At 47.9% G+C, this 20751-nt stretch overlaps 1 protein-coding gene across 2 annotated transcripts in view; it reads left to right on the top strand.

Annotated features, from left to right (window-relative positions):
* The first annotated feature begins 3448 nt into the window (after nt 1-3448).
* The window catches only part of LOC138472955 (uncharacterized), a 202651-nt gene continuing 185348 nt past the window's right edge, over nt 3449-20751 (top strand). Inside the window, exons 1-2 of one of the 2 annotated variants that reach the window (XM_069611380.1) lie at nt 3449-3692; nt 3949-3996. In XM_069611380.1, the coding sequence (XP_069467481.1) occupies nt 3968-3996 (29 nt within the window). In that variant the 5' untranslated portion in view covers nt 3449-3692; nt 3949-3967. The remainder of the gene's footprint in view (nt 3693-3948; nt 3997-20751) is intronic. The other variant, XM_069611381.1, reaches the window with a different exon arrangement.

The following is a 20751-nucleotide window of genomic DNA, read 5'->3' as shown; positions in this document are numbered from 1 at the left end:
AGCCCTTGGTAGGTATCAATATAACCAGGGTCTTCTAGGCAACACATAGGAGCTAAATAGTTCCAGCTACCCTCAATGTCGAACCCTGCTATGTTCTACCTCATCTCTTTATCCAGAGGAGTCTTTGCACCATAGATGCTCCCAATGCCCTGTCTGTCTATAAGGATCACTTGCCACTGTTTGCAAAAACTGAGATGCTGTTTATACTCTTGGAGGTGCAGCAAAGGACACCACACCAGTTACAACACTTAGCCAATAAATAAGCATGGCTATCCCCAGGGCATAGCAGGAGATGAACACTTCTCCCCAAGCTGGGCCAAGCCGGCTCAACTCAGGGCATAGTCCATGCATGGGCAGAAGCTCTGGGCACCTCATCAACCCTCCCGATTTTTCAGTGAAAAATATTGCTATTTTTCACGTTATCTCGCCTAAAATTATGATTTCCCCAATGCGTTCCTATGGGAAAATTGTTGTCTCCCGATTTATTTTATGAAATCTCCCTCCCATGTGCGTCGGAATATTGGCATATATGACCTCTACCAAAGATATTTTCAGTGCAGTAACATGACAAGCCTGAAATTCACTCAGCGTCGTCGCCTGACATTGGGGGCTCAGTGATAGCTAATTTTAGACCCCACATAGACCAAACAGGAACTTCAAGAAATATTAAAATGAATAATTACAGCATTTTGGTGTCCTTTGTAGTCTGTCATGTCGGCATATACTTCCACTGCTTTCTACGACTACATTAATAAGGCATGAGTAGCCTGGATGAAAAGAATTTTAGATGCACACAGTAATCATCATTATTCATTGTTAACCCTTCTAGTCGCATCCCTTACACCCCCCCCTTCTCTCTTTGATTGTATCTTTTTCATTATGAAATAAACAGAAGCAGGGCGTGCATGGTATACTCCCCTAAGGAAGTAGGGGAAACATTTTATACAACTCTATTTGGTTTTCTGTCAGGAAGGCAAGAGCCTTCATTAGTACGAAGGACAGAGGCAAGATTGGTGAACTAACAGTAATAATCACTACACTGCGTCATCTAAAACCAACAAATGTGATGGGTGGAAGGTTTTGAATTAATCAACCATTGGCATAACTCTGGGCAACCTTCCACACCACTGTATTTTTAGCCTATGTGCACCATTGCAGAAAGGGCCCAGCCATTTGCAAATCAATATTGGAGCTGCCACCAATAGGCGCAGACCAGCGCAAACTGCCAGACCACATCCACTGCAGAGAAACACAAGCAACCCCCAGACATGTGTAGGCCTCATAAGTGAGGTGAAGCTTGGTTTTATACAGAGAAGTGAGAAAGGGACCCACACATGGGGAAACTTCCTCTCACTTAGCGAGGCAAGTTATAACCAACAAAAGTGATGGGTGGAAGATTTTGAATTAATCTTAACCACTGGCATAGCTCTGGGAAACCTTCCCACACCACTGTTTTGAGCCCTTCTGCAACATTGGAGAAGGGGGCCATCCATATGCAAATAAGTAGTGGACGTGGCACCAGTGACACAAACTGCAATAAACTAAATTGGGGTGGGACCAAGCCTGATTTGCATTTGGTCTTTTCCTCTCTGTAATGCCATGGCGGAAAATGATGGTCTGGAGGGTTAAGCAAAGCAATTGCTAGTGGTTAAGATTAATTCATACGCTTTCAGCCATCAACGTTCAGTTTAGCATTTGTCAGCCGAGTGGGACGGGTATGGGTCCTGTGCTTGCTGTGTCTAGAGACCCAAGCTAAACCTCACCGGTGGCATCCAATGAGGCCAAAACATGTGAGGGGATGCTTGTGGTCTGGTGTAGAAGGGATGTGACACAGGATGGACTGTCCCTTTTAAGGGGGTCAAGGCATGGTTTGCATATGGTCGGTACCCTTCCTTAATAGCATGGCATCCTTAAAAACAATAGTCTGGAGGATTGTCCAGAGCAATGATCAGTGGTCAAGATTAGTTCATCATCCTTTACACAATTTCACCCCTCTGCACATACCTCTCAAACTCTAACCAAACACAACCAGAAGCTTATAACACAGAAATCCGCACAAACTTCACTTCACTGCAACAACAAAACAAATCACACATAGACTCGCACAACAGCACACGATGGTTACCTGACCGGAAAACACCCCAACCCCAGGCAACGGAATTCCAGGTTGAACTTTTCCAGCCTATTCCCACTAACTCACCCACTCCCCAACCCCCTTTTCAGAGCCGCCAGGGGACCACTCCGGTGGTGATAGTGCGCAATAAAAATATCCTTTAACATTAACATCATCCTTTACTTCAAACACAACCACAAACTTCACCACACTGCAACAACTGAATAAAGCACACACAACGCATACATGCCAACCCCAGAGCTCTCAACCTTTCATGGCCCCTGGGCGGGTGAGAACACCCGATTTTGTATTTGGCAGCTCAAAGCCCATTGTTTGCAATGGACGTGTAGGGAGATTGGCGGGTGAGAGCTGCCCAAGTAGCGGGTGACACCCGGCAAAAGCAGGTGAGTTGAGAGGTATGCAACCCTCCCGATTTAGGTGGGAGACTCCCGATTTTTAGGTGAAAAATATTGCTATTTTTCACTAACTCCCGCCTGAAATAGCTGTAGCCCCAATGCATTCCTATGGGGAAATGTTTGACTCGGAGTCCCTGTGGAAATCTCCCTCCCAGGTGTCTGAATGTTGGCATGTATGCACAATGTCTTCAAACAGTATAACACCCCAAGCCCAGCCAACGGAATTCTGGGCTGAGGCTGCCAACAGCACATCACTGCTCTCTTGCACTTCTCCAGCTCATCCACTAACCACCACCCCCTCCATTCCCCCTCTCTTCTTTAAGATCCACAAGGGGACCACTCCGGTAGTGCGCAGTAACATTAACATGCATCTGCCATTGGCCCCGCACTTAGGAAAACTGTTCTAAACGGCAGGCGTTGTTGCCTGTGATCGAACACTTCAAATGTATGCTAGCAAAATCTCTGTGAGGATATGTTAGGAATGCATGCACACAAAGTTCTGTAACCATGACAACATCTTCGTGTATGGTTCCAGAATGTTGATGAGACCATACACGAAGATGTTAACGAAAAGAAGTTGGCCTCCTCGGGGGTTCCTCCAATTAAACTGAAGATTCCCATCTATACTTGAGACTAGTTGTGTAATTATGTATGGATGGAATACATAACAATATCCTTGTTGATTTAAACATGCTTTCACCATCAAAAACTAAATCGAGAAAGATATGTTTTTCATAAATATAAGGGCACGCCGGTAAGCCATTTTAACGTTCTAGTAGAATGTACCTTTAATCCACTAAACAAAAAAAACGGTTCGATCATTTCCGGCCTAAAACGTCACACTAACGCGCAGCAGAGTTGCCGTCGCCGAAACAAACGTAACGTATGCATTAGTCTGACCAGCGAGAGGATCATCGATTTTTTTACTTCCGCCCTAGGAAGAGAACAAACCCGACAAACAACTTTGTCGCAAGTACGTAACGTACGGCCTTTAACCCCACCTCCTTGCTGAATAGAAACGCACGTAGTGCGTCGCTGCTAAACGTATAGGTCTCCGCCTACCTTTTCCCCGCCCGGGATTGCGCGCCACAGCAGCTTCCTTGCCGAGCGATCTACGCAATTGCCGTGTGAGCCTCTCTCCTTCACCGAAATTTCCAGCTAGGGTATGTTTTTATAGCTTGAATTTAATCGCAAATGTAAAAACATGTTCGTTTCTTAGGCCAGGAAATGCAGAAATCTCCGTCAGCCCTTTAGGTGTGCATTCGCCTGCCTGGTGCGTGTGTGTGTGTCGGGGCCTGGCGATTGTTGCTGCCGCCCTGCTCCGCTCGCCTGGGAATGGGAGCCGTGTGAGCAGAAAGAAAACCGTTGCCGAACTTAGAACGTTTTAACCGCGGGTCTCTTTGTTTGTCTCTCCTGCAGCCCTCGCCGTCATTTAAGCATGCCTAAGAAGAATAGTGTCCCTTACGGGTAAGTATTTCACACCGAGCCGGATCTAGTGGTAGCGATCTGTAGAGAATTTCCCTTCCCCCCTAAGACCAGGAGAACGAGGCCGCATCCGAGGCCCAGGTAGGTACATCCAGTGCAGCGGGGTAAGTATGAGTCGGTAAAAGGTGATATATATTTTTTTCTTTTTCTGGGGTGAGCAGTAAGTAAAGTTGTACTGTAGTGTGAAGTAGCGTGGAACGCGTCTTGGGTCACCACCTCCCAGTTACAGATATCCCATCGTGTTAATGAGACTCCTCCCCTAGAAAACATGCATCACTCAAGCAGGCCGCCATTGCATACTAAAGGCACTACCAATTCCCTCCCGTGCACGCAGGTTATGAAGCGACAAGCCCGAGTATAGCGTCAAGAAGGCGCAACGTACACGAGGCTCTGCCCTGGCGTTTATTCACCCATTGGTTGGGTTTTCGTTCATTAGTTCCCATGTCCATATCCTGTCCCACCTCCCTTAAATACTGATCTAAATGGAAAACGTGAAGTTTGACCAATTCAGTGGCAAGCAACTCTCATTACAACTGACTGTTTTTTTTTTTAAGTCCAAAGCTAATTTGTTCAAATTAACGATCGGGGCATTATGCAAAGCCACTCGGGAGCCCAGCGTTTGTTCCGTGACTGGGTACGCAGTGCAAGCAAGCTATAGACGATGCACGCTGACGTATCCACCAGAGTTCTGAAAAGAAAACAAACGACCCTGAAGCTGTAAACCTCGTGGTTCTTTTATTTAACAAAAATGTTATCCCTCTACACCCCCTCCCCCCCCCAATGATGCACACATCTCTAGCTCAGGTTAAAACTAGCCTATGTCGGCATCGACACCAAAAGCAGGTCACGCCATCGCCCACACTGTGGTGCAGCTTTCCTACTCTCCGCCTGGGTAAGTAACAACGGAGACATCCCAAATAACCCCAGCATATTAGTGATTATTTGCTAGTTATTTTGAACAGTTTCCTGCAACTATTAATTGGTTTGATCCTTGCCCACGTGACTTGCTTGCTCGTGTACCGGCCGTTGCTCACTGACATCGCAAAATATGCATCATACCTGGCTAAATTCACGGTGTATCTTAGGTTCCAAAGATAAGAAATCGTGTGCTGTACGATGATTGTACGTGTGTTCAACTATAGTGAAAAGTGAACTAGCTTGGTAATGTTTACATTCAAGTTATATACACGTATGTTTGAATAGAAGACTGGGCTCCCAATATAGAGATGTAAACTTTTTTTGAAAGCCCGTTATGTTATAGGAAAACATTACAATGTAACATTTGGGTTTTGTTAAATGACATTACAGGTGTCCATCAAATCTGCGTCCCATTTCCCCGCTTTTGTTATCACGTTGCTCTTTCTACTTTGATTATACATCCTCCCCATTTATCAATTGGGGGGTGTACGGGTAGACTCAAGCAAGATAAAACAAGTATTGAAAAAACTATCACTCCAGCCATTAATTTCAGGGGCGTTTGCACGGTTGAATTGGAGGGGGGGGGAACAACTTTTTGGATGAGGGGGGCTAGCAATCAAACCAGACCATTTTTAACTTAAGCCTGTTCTTGAGCCAATTGAAAACTTACGGGAAATCTAGCTGTGGTGTTTTACATTTGTATATTCGATGTTTTGTTGCAAACATTTTATGCCTCAAACGCCGAAACTATAATTATATAATTGTTCTTTTAGAACTTTTAATACAAACTAGCGCTTTCTAGGCGCACGATCGGGATTCAAAAACGTGTTGTGCTGCACTATCTTGCTTCAATGAAAACGTTGTTCTCATTTTGAGTACTCTGTCCGTCCCTGCATCCTGTTTGTTGGAAGATGAGGCCTTTCAATTCCATCTCAAAATTAGACCTAGCCCTTGATTCGAGCCCCACTGCAGGGTTCGAAATTAAGGTTTGATAAGCAGGAGCTAAAACCAGATCCTGGGTGTCCGGCATGGCCCAGTAAACAGTAGCTTCCTCTGGGGAACATGGAACTATTTGGCAATTGCGAATTTACATTAGTACCCGGGCGGGGGGCTTTGGTGGCCGCACAACCACACGGGGAGGGGGGAGGGAGAGACCCCGCTCCCAAGCATCCTCAGAGCTGGAGGCTGCCATCTTGCCTTGCCCTGATCCCCCATATCTGGTTCCCTCCCTACCCAAACCCCACTTAGCTGCACTCGCCTGTCCCTTGCTGGCGCGGGGAATGGTCCTGTTCCCGGTGCATGAATAGCAGCCATGAGGCACTACCTGGGGGGATTGCTGTTGGACTATAGTGGTTTTGATGAAGGCCTGTGTGGTAGCGTGGAGAGGCTACTGCCTGTGCTAATGAAGGCTACTTGCTTGCTCCATAACTAGCTTCTTGGTGATATGCTGTCTGAGCCCATCTATCGATGGCAATCGTTTTGGAGCCATCTGTCCCTGGCGACTTCCAGTTTTCTGTCTTTTCTTGCTGATTTAGTTTCCTCATCAATTAGTATGGCATCGTGGTGATGCCACTGAAACTGGTATACATTGATGTTAATGTCTTCTCTGCATATGAACCCTTCCTAGGATCTTAATTTAGAGCTTTTTACTAAGTGCTGTTTTTTTGTGTCCTTGCTCCTAGTTCTATTGTGAAACATGTAAGTCTTAAGAAGGCAAATAGAGGGGTCTAGTGGAAAATGCTACCGTGTTCTATTTTTGTTAATTAACTTGGTAATGTCCGTTTCTTGGCTGGTCTGCACTGCTTTCCTTCGTGTTCTGACAAATGTCGTCCCTTGCAATATGTATGTTTTGAGGGCTGGCCTTGACCTCATTTCTGTGAAGTCGTCTTTATTCATCACATAAATCTCATTGTCTTCAATGGAAACTTCAAATGTCGTGAGGTGTTCATTTGTATCTGCCAGCATTGTTGCGTTTACAGCATGATCATCTCAGAAAGTGCATACCGCTCAGGTGGCCTTTTGGTGCTTTTGAGTGCAGTAAGGCTTCCTATGTTTTCTTGAATGCAGTAGACTTGGGAACTTCAGTTTTCTTTATGGAGGAGTAGTGCATGGCCTCTTGGGCAGGAGGGCTGTAGTTGCAAGATTGTTTTAGATTGATGCATGCTGAGCTCTTGCCTGCCGTCTTCCTCTTGCCAGTTTCTAAAATACCAGTTATTTGGTGGGGGTTGCGTTTATTTACAACATACACCTGGTGTCGCCAGTATCTGCCGTATTTTGTCCGTGTAACTGTTCTTTAACATTTTAGTTGTTGTGATGTATATCGAGATGGCTGCTGGCGGGTACTTGTTCCAAGTGCACTGGACTTCCTTCACTATTTTTCCAGAGGTCCCAAAGACAGCTGAAAAACAATTGTTGAAAATTCTGCGTAGTCGGGGTCTTTGGCAGGGGTTGAAATTAAGATTTCATGAGCAGGAGCCAACACTAGCTCCTGTGGATCATCCTTCACCTAGTAGACATTACCTCTAGAGAGCCAGGAGCTAGCTTGAAGCGTGCTACAAATGTAACTTTTATGCTACATACATTTTCTCTATTGCATACAGTTATTCTGTAAATGTCTTTGCACAGGAGGGTGCTAGAGAGCCCAGCCAAGCTGGCTGCAAGCCCGAGCGCTCCCACACGCCGTCAGATCTGGCAAAAATCCAGAGACAACCCTGACAAAGTTACTAGCTGATCATGAACAGTCCACCCTTCAGGAGTGAAACCCCGAAATCAATCTGAGTCGGGGAAGCAATCTGGATAACACATGGAAGATTTGAATAACGGGCGAGATGGGAGGAGCAGTCACAGAGCGCATATACCAGGACACCCGTGCTTGAAGTGGGCGCCAACGTGGAAGTTGAGCACACCTGGCAACGAGTGCGGCCTAAATTGCAGTTGGCTACATTGAGTGTGCAGCACGACCGGCGGGTTATCTGGCAGCTGTGGGGACGGGAGCCGGGTAATTCGGGGAAACTGCTGGTGCAGACTGGCTGTCACCACTGGGCAGTAAGAGGTCGGGAACAGCACACCTGGGATCGGAAAAGGTGAGGGGCGTCCAGGCAGGTACAGGGAGCCCATCGGAATGCTAACCAAGGGAGCCCCGTGGGAGACATTGACCACAAATCGTGGTGAGGAGCCCAGAGCCGCTGAGTAGGGATTGCACGCCAACACATGACGAGACACAAGGGGGTGGGCTGGTGTCTTCCCCCACACAGATCGGGGGAAGCAGCCAAGCAGTTCCCTGGCGTGGCAAGCCAGTCAACTGGCTGTGACTACAGGGGGCCTTGCCCTGGCAGTGTAGCTGGCCACCTCTCCTGCAATAGCGCCACAGGGAAAGAAGGTGCCAGGCGTGGGACTCTGTTATATCACGACCTTGCTCGGCGTGCAGGGATGCCACTGGGTGAGGGTGAGCTGGATAACTGAAAGCAGTGGCATGAGATCGCTCCCTGCCCAGGGCCCAATCCAGCCTTGTACAGGCATGGAACAATATGGAATGCTTGGGTAGACAATACAGCAATACCTACCGTGGTGATCTGGGAGACCTTCCCTCACCCCCCCATGTGATGAAACAACACATTACCCATAAGGACAGAAGAGATCAGTGAGCTGATGAGACCGGCTGATGCTTGCATAATACATCTAGGTATGAAGCACAGTGACCGGAGGGAAGACAGGAACACTGGACATTAAAGGCCCCCTTGGCCACTACAGACCACAATTTCCGAGGAAGGGGCCACTCAAGGTGCAGGATATCAGTGACAACCCCCTAACTGTATCTGGGGCAACCCGCCTGTAGGTCTGCGAGGTGATGAAATTCATATAGATGGAACCAAAATTAACTGCGGACCGAGGGGAGAAACGATGTCAATCAAAGGGGGGGGTTCCCCAACACCCTTGAACACTGGATGAAATCGGCTGGCCCAGAGGGTCCCAGCAAAAGCTGCAATCTGACTAACAGTGACATCAATAGCGGGCCAGATCTGTAGTGTGGTCCTGTGAGGGGAGACTGAGTGAGATGGATCACCAGTTAAGAGACTAGGTGACCTATCAGCGGTTCGATAAAACGCCCCACAGAGCGTATAGGGCCCTTGCTTGTACCTCAATACACAAGGGACAATAAATTGGGGAGATGCGTGGAGCAGCGACCATACAAACCTCGATGCCATCCCGGATTAAACACTGAATCTGTGGCAGCATCGTGCTGTGAAAAGGGCTCATGCGACAGCGATTGGAATAGAATTAGTTGTCGGGGGAGGGGACTCCTATTGAGAACGCTGCTGTGAGAGTTGAACCTGGAAGCAAAAGTGGTCATAATATTTGCCGGAAACCTGCAATCCTCGCACGCATGGAAGGACCCCTTCGTTACGTCTGAACCACAAGCCCTGGGCTTGATTGGGGTGAGTCAGCGGAACCCCCAAGGAAAGCGCTGGGCGGGATCCACAGGGCTCACTTCCCAAGAATTTGACAATAACAAAGCGCTCCCATATTCAAAAAAAGCTCTGTACAAACTGGTGCATCTGGCTGAAAGGGGGTTAGAGTGCAGTGCACTCAGCGGCAGCAAGAAGAGTAATCCCCTAGGCCTAAAAGACTAGGTGCACGCAACGCTTCTATGCCCTTGCGCTGGCTCTTGAACGGTGGAGATGCCCAAATCAGCAAAGGAAACAACCAGCAATGTAAACTGCAATTCGACACACCTTCTCAGACAAAAATAACAAACCCATGGAGAACCCCTCCTGAGACGCTGCCCCAGGCAGTGCCCCACGATCCAGCTGACGAATTTCAGGAATTCCAGATAATGTCCAAATCGGCTGCAAACCAGCATACAGTCACTAGACGGTAAAATGGACACTCTTGGTTTGACCACATGCAGGTCGGTTTAGACGAACATGGAGAACAATTGGAAGTAGTGTGGAGGATTGGACAGCATCACTGACCAGGTATATGGAGGTAGTACAACGTGCATTAAGGGAGGTTACCGACAAGCAAGATGACTTGGAATCGTGTCACGAAGGAGCAATCTCAGAATTATTGGAGTTCCGTAGTCGGTGGGGCAGAGAAACGTGCAACCTCTTGTGGAGATGTCTGGAGAAATGTTTATCGATGTACGTAGTGGAGAGGGCACATTGAATACCTAGTGGGGGAGACCGATCCCAGGAGCACAGCCACAACCGATTATAGCGAGCATGTTGTTAACAGGACAGGGACACTTAATGGGGAAAGCCCGGGAAAAGGGGGACTGTCCCCTACAAAGGGGACCTGGATAGACCTTTCCAGACTTCGCAGACAAGGTACACGTCTCAACATACACCACAGCTACGTGACATGGCTATTGTCTGTGCCATGTTTCTAGTTAAGTTGCGCATAGAACATGGGGGGGGGGGGGGGGTGCAATCAGACGCTAGAAGAACCGCCGTCAAGATGTGATGTTAGACACTGAACTATGTTTAAGCCCGGGTGGGTTGGGAACCAATCAAGTACACGCATAGGTGTGTGAGGAGGGCTGGTATTCTAGTAGTTCCTAAAGGGAAAGCTCAAGAATTAGGGGGGGGGGGGGGACATGGCTGACAAGTTGGGGATCAGCAGCGGGTGGAGCAGTATGTTTGGGTGAATCGGAGGGGCTGCAATGCACTGACAAGTTGGGGTGGGAACTGTACAAACGCAGGGCATTATCCAGGGGAAATTATACACGTTAATTAGTACGGTCCGAATCTGGACATGTTATCCACATTGGAGTGAATAGATCGGCAGTTGGTGGTGGTTGGGGGGAGGGTCTACCACTGGGGGAGATGATGTGGGCTGGCGACTCAGTCATGCACCACTTGACAGGACAGGAGGACTAATAGACTGCAGGGCATGCCTCTCGCATGGGAGGTTGAAGACGTCTGGAGGGTGAGAAACCTTAGTGAGCGGCAATACACGTGGCACTCAGCACCCCATAACTCGGTGTCATGGCTAGACTTATTTTTGGTATCGCAATCATTGCTGGAGCAAGTTAAGGATATAGTGATCCCTATCACACCAGGGGTTTCTCCCCTGGCGATTAAAAAGGTCTCTGGTTCTGTGAAACTGCCGGGACATTGTAGGAAAGCTACAAGTGTGTCAGGGATTGCAAGTGGGATGCTTAGACAGATTAGGAGGGGAGTGGTATACGAGCGATGCAAGTGGCTGCCCCCCACCCCGACAGACCAAGAGCAAGCGGAGATCTTGCAACAACTACCAGGCGTTGGCAGTGGAGGTTAAATATATTGGAGGGACCGGGATAAAGAGTACAGAAATTCTTCTGTTTTATAATCACTTGCACTCCTCCCAAATCCAGGCATCTCCGGCAGACATTGATGCGCATCTGGACCAGGTGGTCCTATATTGGTGCACTGACGATCAAGGGGAACAAGGCTGCCCATTTCCACTGGTAGAAGTGTTGAATGCTATCAAATATTTACTGAATGGGAATTCGCCGGGATCTGATGGCTACATAGCAGGATTTTACAAGCACTATGCTGACGGGCTAGGCCCTCACCTGCTATCAATGTTCCAACATAGCCTGGAGAGGGACTTCTTCGTGAATCACTGAAGGAGGCAATGGTGGTGGTATTAAAGCTGGATAAGCACAGTCAAGAATGCTCCTCCTACTGACAACATAGATAATAAAATCTTAGCAAAAATCCTAGCTTACTGACTATCGCCCGTGCTACAAAATGATGGTGAGGTGGGATCAGGCAGGCTTTATCCCGAGGCGATCCACCTCGTATGGACCCAGGAGAATGTATGGGCTGATCATGGCAGTGCAACTAGAGAACTCTATAGTGGCAGCCATGCTGTACTCCACTAAAGTGTTCGATGAATGACCGTTTCTTTTTGTGTAAGATATGGTGATGGGGAGAATTATATAGCCATGGACATCCTATTAAATGCACAACCGGAGGCGAGGGTGAGGTTCAATGGTAGCTGACACTGATGATGGCATTGGGGAGGGGAACAGGACGGGTTTCCCCCTCTTGCCACTACTGTTCGCCCTGGCCATAGAGGAACTGGCGGAAAGAATAGGGGAGCTACACTTGTACCGCGGGATTCAACTACACACCCACGAATGGGTGGGGGGATTCCAATGGCACATGGTCGAAACCCGCTATCTGGGGATCAATCTAGCTAGACACAACAAAGTGGTACATCGCAGCAAGCACGGGAGGCCATGTCTAGATGGAGGGTTCTTCCTCTTAACCTATATGGCAGAAAATCTGTCGTTAAAATGACAGCCTGAATCTATCACAGTTCATATGGTGGGTCAACAAGCCAGTGTATGCCGGGACAAGCTGTGCCTATACAGGGGAGGGGGCGCACTGGCATTACCTGAATTACCAATAACGTGGCACAGGCAGGATTTCTCTGGTATTGGTTGGAAATGCAGGGGGGCGGAACGCATGTGGAGAGGGCGATGGCGGCGCCAGCCCTGCAGAGGTCCGTTTCACGGCACTGGGTAGAGCACAACAGGCAGGACAGGAAACATGGTGGCAGTAACTTGCAGAGCCTGGACTTGCATAGAGCACAAGGTTGGGAGGGAGGTCCTTTATTACCTTAGTCTCCCTGTACTACACGTCCCGGAGGATCCCTATTACAAACGAGATGGGGTTTGTGACCCTGATGAAGAGGGTAGGTGTGGCACAATTTGGGAACTTTTTCCCGAAGAGATGTTCATAACATTGAATGCGGGGGAACTATCTGCCTTGGACATATTCCTATAGACTGAAGGTAAGCCTGCGTCAGGTGTTCACCGCTTTCTCTGAGCAGCCACAGGTTTCTCACATAGTGGACAGACTTCTTCAGGGAGCTTTGGGCCACAGGTTGATATCGGCTCTATACTCTATATAAATTCTGAAGTGGTGGACGGAAGAATGGGAGGGAGCCTTGGGGCGGGAGATCTCGGAAGAAGTGTGGAAATATTGCTGCGAGGAGGGGACCAGAAAGGGGGCCCATCAATGCGAGGCTCAAATTAAGCCATGCACCGGCCAAGTTGACACCTCGTGGAGGTGTATTTGATGTAATGTGGAGCAGGCAGACTTTCTTCACATGGCCTAGGGCTTCTCGGTCTTACAAATGGGCTTGTGAGGTTACACTAAGATGGTACCCAAGCATACTAGGAAACTTGTTGGACTACTCTTCATACTGGCTAAAAGACGGGTGGCAATGCGGGGGCAAGGGGCGGTGGAGCCCTAAAATCTCTCAATGGAAGGCTGATACCCTACATTGTAATGACAGAGAATGGGGGTGGGGGGGATCAATGTTGGTGTGGGGAACCAGGTATGTGGGACTCCTACATACAATACCTGACTCGCCGACCTGATGTTGAAGGGGAAACTTCCGCTGCATCTGAGCCATGAACTGAAGGGATGGATGGGACATGACTGAACTGTAATTACGACCTCATAAATGGCACATTAATATCATTCAAGAATGTGAATCCGTATGTTTCATTGTACGGTGTCAACTTGTTCCAGGGCACAGCATACAAAGTGTGTTTTGCAAAATGTGCGGGAGAGGGGGGGGGTGGGGTACACTGACTGGCACGTGGTGCCGGTTATTTTCTAAATGCCAATAAAAAGTTTAAAAGATTCTTCACACACCAGCTTGCATCAGGAGCAATAAGTTGCCCCTGGTGGTAGTTGCTGTCAAGCTAACCATGCGCTCCTGGACTGAAGCAGGAGCTTAATGGCTCTCAGCAATTTCGAACCCGGTTTGGTCTGAGACAGTGGATCAGAAAGGTGAAGATGCAGAGGAAGTCTCCTATGTAGGATTTGTATTCTGAAAGTTGGGATGTCCAGGGTATCACGATGTGTACCAGGTTAAACCAGCGTTCCCATATAATTTCTCTGGTTAGGTAACCTCTGGTCCTGGCAATAAAAAGACTAACTTATGCAAGCAAGGCCAGGAACCTTATTCCAATTCCCTCTAACATCCAGTAGCCGAACCTGCCCCCACCACATGCATGCACACTGGGCAGTCCTGCAATTTCTTGTTTCTTTTAAAACTTTGATTTTGTGGAGGGGGTGAGGTTCTCCCTTTTACGCAGCAGGTGACTACCACTAGCCTTGCCCCATGTCTAACAGTGGAGACACTGGGGTACATTTAGGCTTTTGATGAAGCTTAATTGACGGGTCCGAAAGCCAGCAAAAAAGAAATACAGGGGCCACCTTAACTGGTAGAAATTGGGCTTTCTACTTGGCAGCAAGAACTACCCTATGGGGCAACAGTGGAGTTAGCCCAAAACTGCCCTGATGAGCAGCAGATTAGTTGTCTTCGACCTTTCTGTACGACAGTGGCTTCTTATTTTAAGGAAACGGTTCAACCACTAAAGTGGTGCTTGCAAACCTCGGTTTGCCTAAATAACAAACAGCGAAGACAATTCATTGCTACTGCAATGGCTAGCTACCATGGGTTACTAATGCCGTAAATCGGCTTGCATCACTGAGAAATCCAAAAGAAATGTAGTAGGCTGATGGAAGCTACAATCCCCATAGGACCACAATTGGGTGTTTAAAAAAAAAAGCCCCCCTGTCCTTGGAGTTGTACGGGTTGCAATAGGACAAAAATGGTAAAAAGGGTTGCAGTGGCAAGTGGATTTTGAACTGTGCCGTAACTTAAGATTTATATTAATATCAAACGTATGAGCTAAAAATACAAGCTTTGCTGAAAACTCCTGGGAATGTTTTTTTCCTTGGCCACTTCAGTTTGTGGAGATTTACCCCCATATGAAGCACTAGGAGAAAGTCCATAGGCAAGACGTTTAATTGGGCGAAGGTAATTACCCATTCTATGTCATAAGTGCAACCAACTTCGGGCACGCTCGGGGGGCCGGGCCTCTGTGCACTCCAGTGAAGTGCACCAGCTGCAGGTTCAAAACGCCAGCCATAAGGATACGAATGTAGGCGGGGCAGGATGTCAACCAATTCAAGTCGATGATACGTGGGGTTAGGGGTAGGGGCTGCAAACACTTGGCTGCATCTGTGGGATAGAACAGGTATGTACTAAACTTGTACCATAACTGCTTGCACTGTAGGTTTTCGCATAATTTCTTATGGGCAAAACGTCTTTTAAATGCTTTAACTGAAACTGGCACTTGATTGGTCGTGAATATTTGTCGTTTTACATCATGAAGGTATCTATTTCTTGGTGAACTGACATTAACTGTTGGCCAGCAACCTAAAAAGGGAATCTTATCTGAAGTTTTGTCATGCCGAATCCAGCTTCTAGCGATGTGCCAGGTAGCGAACCCATGCTGCTCCCAGCGTTTTTCTTGCATTCAAGACACGCATGGTGCCCCAGAGGCCCCCCACCCAAATCACTCGTTTCCTGTGTGGTAACATTACTAATTTAAAAAATGTCTATATATATATATTTTTTTTGTTACACATGTTAGTGAAGTACCCTTGCTCTGACTTCTGCGTGTACAGAATGGGGGACAGATCGGAGGGCACTACCACTACCCACAAGTCCAACATCCACTGAAATTGTCTTGTACTTATACTGTTCCTGCTGATAGTTGTAAGCCACCTACTTTCATGCTAAGGTGCCTGGCATTGGGATTTGCTCAACACTGCCCATTTCCACTGTACTATAGTTATAACGGGCTTTTTTGAAAATGCTAGTTGTCTTTTATATTGCACAGCAGCTCTCAGCACATGTACCATTTTCGCACTACTTGCTTTTGTGCTTTACATCTACTTTAAGGGTAAAAGAGTTGAGTAGTAACTGGACAATCTTTGTCCTCAATGCTGCCAGTGCAGTGAACAGATTTTTAAACTTGTTACATATATACTTCATTCCTAACGCAAAGTGGTCTCCCATCGACTCTGTGCTTTCCTGTAAGATTTCTGTTTTAAGAATAGGATTTACTTTTAGGGGCCTCTGCAAGTATTTCGCCCTATAGTTTTTATTCGGAAGCTTGACAATCAAACTTTTTTTTTTTCTTCCAGAAGTGTATTCCCTGAACTCGGCTGGTCTTGTAAACACTCCTCACACTGAGCGCAAAACCTGAACCAGTCCACCCTAATGCAAACGTCCCCTCACCCCCCCCCCAGCATTCATGAGTTCAATGTCACCACTGCACGCATTCAAGGAAACAAGGATTCGGGTGCTGACTTGAGAGCTCGACAGATTTGGGACATCTCAACTGTATAGGGACCTAGTCTGCTGGCTGATTCGAAAACTGGGGGCCTTCAGTCTGCCTTCTGGCAGAATAGCTTACTCCACAAACTACACCATTGTAATTTTATTCTAGTCCCCCATAACTTTAGGTTGCTACCGCACATGAAGTCATCCACTAATGCATCCTGCCGAGTGGTGTGTGCATGTGCTGGCTGTTATCTTGTAATTCAGGCTCCCTCCATAATACTTTGTGCATACCGGATGTAACCAGTTCATGCCGTACATAAAGTTTCTCTTTACAGCACCGTTCCCTCAATTTTTATGGATCGCCCCCTACCCCCACTTTTTCTAGTTTTATTTTTGAATTGGAGCTGAACTTAAAAGTGTAGTGAACTTCACTACACTGGCTTTTGCTAATTTATCATGGGGGAACTGATCTGTCCTCTTCAGGCTGTCGGTACTGGGAAACATTGTTTCCCATAGTATTGTTGCTTTGTTGCCACTTTTATCATTGTACAATGCATCTTAAAATGGGGTACGCTTTGTTTTGCCCTAGACTAACTCAGCATTTTGGATGCTTTAGTAACTAAGGGACATGCTGTGGCAGCAATTTCTTTTTGCTATATATAATTTTTATTTTATACATTTTCTACTTTAGCCGTACCTACTGTGGCTTGGCTGTCCTGTCATTAACACGGACAGGAACATCCTTACAGGGACTTCCTGTGCCCAGGACTTTTATGGTTCCAATCCACAAACTTGTTTCAGTTTGTCTGAATGGTATGAGCTGTACCCCCAGTGGTCCTGATTGAACTGCTGGGGAGTGTTTGGGCTAGATCTTTGATTGGCTAGTGTTTTGACACTTACCTGACCCCCCCCCCCCCCTCCCCACTGCACAGAACATGAACCTGTCAGAAGGTGGCCTGGCAACCAATTTCTGCAGTCCTGAAAAAGCCCTGTCTTGTAGGTGATCTTCAGAATTCCTGTGAGCGATCCTTAACCTTGGAATGGAGGGAACATCCATTCTCAATGTCAGCTCAGAGTCCTGCCAAGAAGAGCCCCTGGGAGTGCTCCTGGATCACGGAGTTTGTGCTACAGGGCTCATCTCTGCCAAATATTGTGGTTCCAGCATTGAGGGGGACCCGGGATAGGAAAAGTCTGACCGTGGCCAGTCCTCCCCAACAGTTTGGCCTGCTTGTGCAAGCTTTCCTAAAGTGGGGGACACTATTAACTAGACTAACTTGTCCTCTACCCCTTTGAGCTCTTCAGTGGACTCCCAAAAGCCCCCTGCTAACTTTTTCCATCTCACAATAACTTTGGGCACAAGGCACATGCATCTTAGGGTTTGAACATTTAAAAGTTAATGTATTTCTGTGACCCTTTACTGCTGCATACTAATAGTTAACCTTCCCTTGTAATTTACCCAACAGTGATTTTAGATATGTATCATTTTAGTCTTGTGTGATATTACATGCTAGCAGCTATTTTTATAGCACTTATTTTTTATAGTGTTATATCAATACTTTGTGTTCCTTACCAGGCTCACCCTTTGAGACTTGGCTACAGCTCCGAGGTATCACTGTCACTAAACCATGTTGGCCTCCTATACATAGGACAGTATAGAAATCCAGTCCCAACAGTAGCTTGTGGATCACACTCTATCTTCTGCAAGACTGTACTTTTCCAGTCTTGGCCTGGGTGTTTTTCTTTAAGTCCAAGGGTTAACCACTGTTACCAAAGAAGCCCATGTATTGTATTACATTCCAATGTTATGCAGTATGCTAGGAGGGAAAGGAATAGAAACGTAGATTGGGGGCATGTTGGAGGGATAAGTCCACTAGGAACACTTTTACGTTTGGCTGCACAGACTATTGTTGGTAGCAACATTGGTATGGAGGAGGAAGCTGGCGTTTAGTCTCGGTGTTTGCTACAAGCGGTTGTTTTGCTTTGGCAAAGTTTGAAGACCATGCGCTGCTAAATACAGCAGATCGGATCTATGCAGCCCATTTGCGTTTAAGCCTACCACTTTGCATTAAACACCCACCAAAGCCATTGATGGGAGGCAGAAAGGTTCTTGCATAATCCTGGTGTCGGGCCATACATTTGTAAGGATTTGTGGCCTTGTGATCATATATGGGAGACACCCAAACGCAAGGAAGCAAACAATGTGGTGATGGATTTCTAAACTCTGGCCTGGTGGAAGCCACCCTAGTTAAAGAACAGGGTGAACTCTGGGAGCTGTAGCTAAACACATCCAGGTAGCATGGAGAGTGGTCCAGGCTAAGTTCCGAGAGGCAAGTGTGGTCAGGGGTCCACAATGAGTCCCCCCCCCCCCCCCCAGTGAAGCAGTCAAGGATTACACAAACACAGTATGTTGGGCAAGAAACTCACTGGAAAAATGAATGGAGATGCTTATGTCACATAATACTATGATGTATATCAGTTACCGAAAGTCATACAATTTCCCCCAATTCCTGGAAGTATTATACAATTAAACCAGTCCACAGGGATGAGAGCCCTAACCTGAAAAATCAATCCTAAATTGATTGGATCCTAGGTTATTCATATCCTTTCAAATGGTGATTGGGGCACTGGTGAATATCTTTATTACTCACTGCTCATAGACATGGCAGGTCGAAGAAGGGTCACTGGTGGTAGATTTTCCTGCAGTTTGTTCTGGTTGAAGATGCCCACGAGCTGCAGGTGCATTTCCGGTTGGGTCCAGAGCTGTGTGCGCAACCCTTTTCATGGAAAAATGCAGGAGGGGGCAGGGGTGGCTGAGAGGCGGTTCCAGTGACGACCACTTATGCATGTCGACAGCCAGCATCTTCGTCTTGGTCAAAGAAAGCTTTCCAGTTCAGGACCCTTTGATGCTGGGAAGCTGAAGTCTTGCAGGATGGTTCTTTATGGGAATAGCTGGTGACCCCCGAAGTTCTGGTCGAAAATGCAGATCTTCGGCGCATGGTAGCCAAACTGCCATTGTTGGCCCATGTACTCTTCCGAAGACTCCAGGGCCACGAGTTGACTTTGAGGGTGGTTAGTCCCACCAGTCCAATGGGCCGAAGCACAAGCGAGGGTCGTGGGATCGGTAGCCAAACAGGGCTCCACCAGGATGGTTGCCTGGCCTTTTGGGGCGGGTCTTGATTCGTCTACACAGGTTACTTGGCTCCTCTTCAGGTCTTTTGGAATTCAGGTGAGCACTGAAACTCAGCCCAACCAATAGATGTACCCCACACACACACCCCAGCAGTGTTCCAATCAGAGAGCACTGGGTGAAACTTGTGCATATGCTCCAGACCTCCTGAAACAAGGATGTGGATAGGGACCAGCCAGTCCCAACCATGCACCGGTCCATAAAAGGCACTGCTTTCCAGGGCAAATGCATGAACATGGAGGAAATTCCTGAACTGGCAAGGAAGGAAAAAGGCCCAATAAGCGGAAAAAGTGTGGTACAGCCATTTTGGGAAACTAGCCAGTTAGTAGCTAGAACATAGAAAGCATCATAGTCCACCCCCCCCTATCCCCCCTTAAGCTAGAGCTGGTTCTCACATGTCATTTACGGGAGCTTCATTGGATAGCACAGTATTCAGGCAGCCATCATCCGGGTCCTCTGTTCCGTTGTTACCCTGGTGAGGGTTTGCTATAGAGGCCACCAATTGCCGCCCGGCCAGCAAGGGCCCTACTTCCTCCTCGCCCCCCCCCCGGTGACCGCTTCAAACCAGACTACAGATTCAGCTTCCGCCCTCCTCAAGAGGTCCGTCCACCATAGCTCCACCCTAGGTCTGTGGGCCGCCTTCCAGCCCATGGCAATCCTGCGCTTGGCCAAAACACAAGCCAGGTCTTTCATCTTATGTGTTTTGAATACCGGGTCTAGGGAAAAGCCCAAGCATGCATGACCAGGCCGATTCCACATCCAGCACCCCCCCCCCCCCCCAGCCAGTTTCGTCTTGACCTCGTCCCAAAATCTGTGCACTTCCGGGCACGCCCAAAACATGTGTAGCAGTCCCGCATTCACCTCCCCACACCTGGGGCATTGCTGCGTAGCTGGTCCCCCAAACTTTGCAATCTTCCCGGGGGTTAAATAAGCCCTGTGGGTAACGTACAATAGAAGCTGTTGGAATCTCGCGTTTCGGGGCACCTTTTTGTGGTACCTCTGGGCCCGTTCCCATTGCTCGTCCGTCATGGGTCCTCCCACCTCCTCCCAATTTTGTCTCAATTGAAGCAACTCCTTCCCTACCCTTACTCGCAGGAGCTCGTATATCCTTGCTATTTCGTGCCCGCCCTCCGATACATCATACATGGTTTCCAGGGAGGCGTCGGGGTCTTCCGCTAGCACTCTCAGGCCATCTTTCTCTAGTCTTTTTCACAAGCCTAGTGTAGGTTATATATTGGCCACCATGTACCCCGTCTCTTCCTGCAACCTCTGAAAGTCCACTGCCTCCCCTTCCTGCCATATGTCCCCGAGGGTGGCCAGGCCTACCTGTTCCCAGTATCTACGGACCGATTCAAGTAGAGTCGCTCCCGCACAGCGCCGCCAACGGGGCCTGCTGAGAGTACAGCTCAGAGCCCGCCCCCCAATATTCCATGTCCTGTGCCAGATCGCCCAGCCTCAGTAGCTGCCCCTTGCCCACCAGTTTGTCT

Source organism: Ambystoma mexicanum, chromosome 8, assembly GCF_040938575.1.
Source record: "Ambystoma mexicanum isolate Mex_15411 chromosome 8, UKY_AmexF1_1, whole genome shotgun sequence".
NCBI classification, from domain to species: Eukaryota; Metazoa; Chordata; class Amphibia; order Caudata; family Ambystomatidae; genus Ambystoma; species Ambystoma mexicanum.
This window is presented reverse-complemented; position numbering and strand designations above follow the sequence as displayed.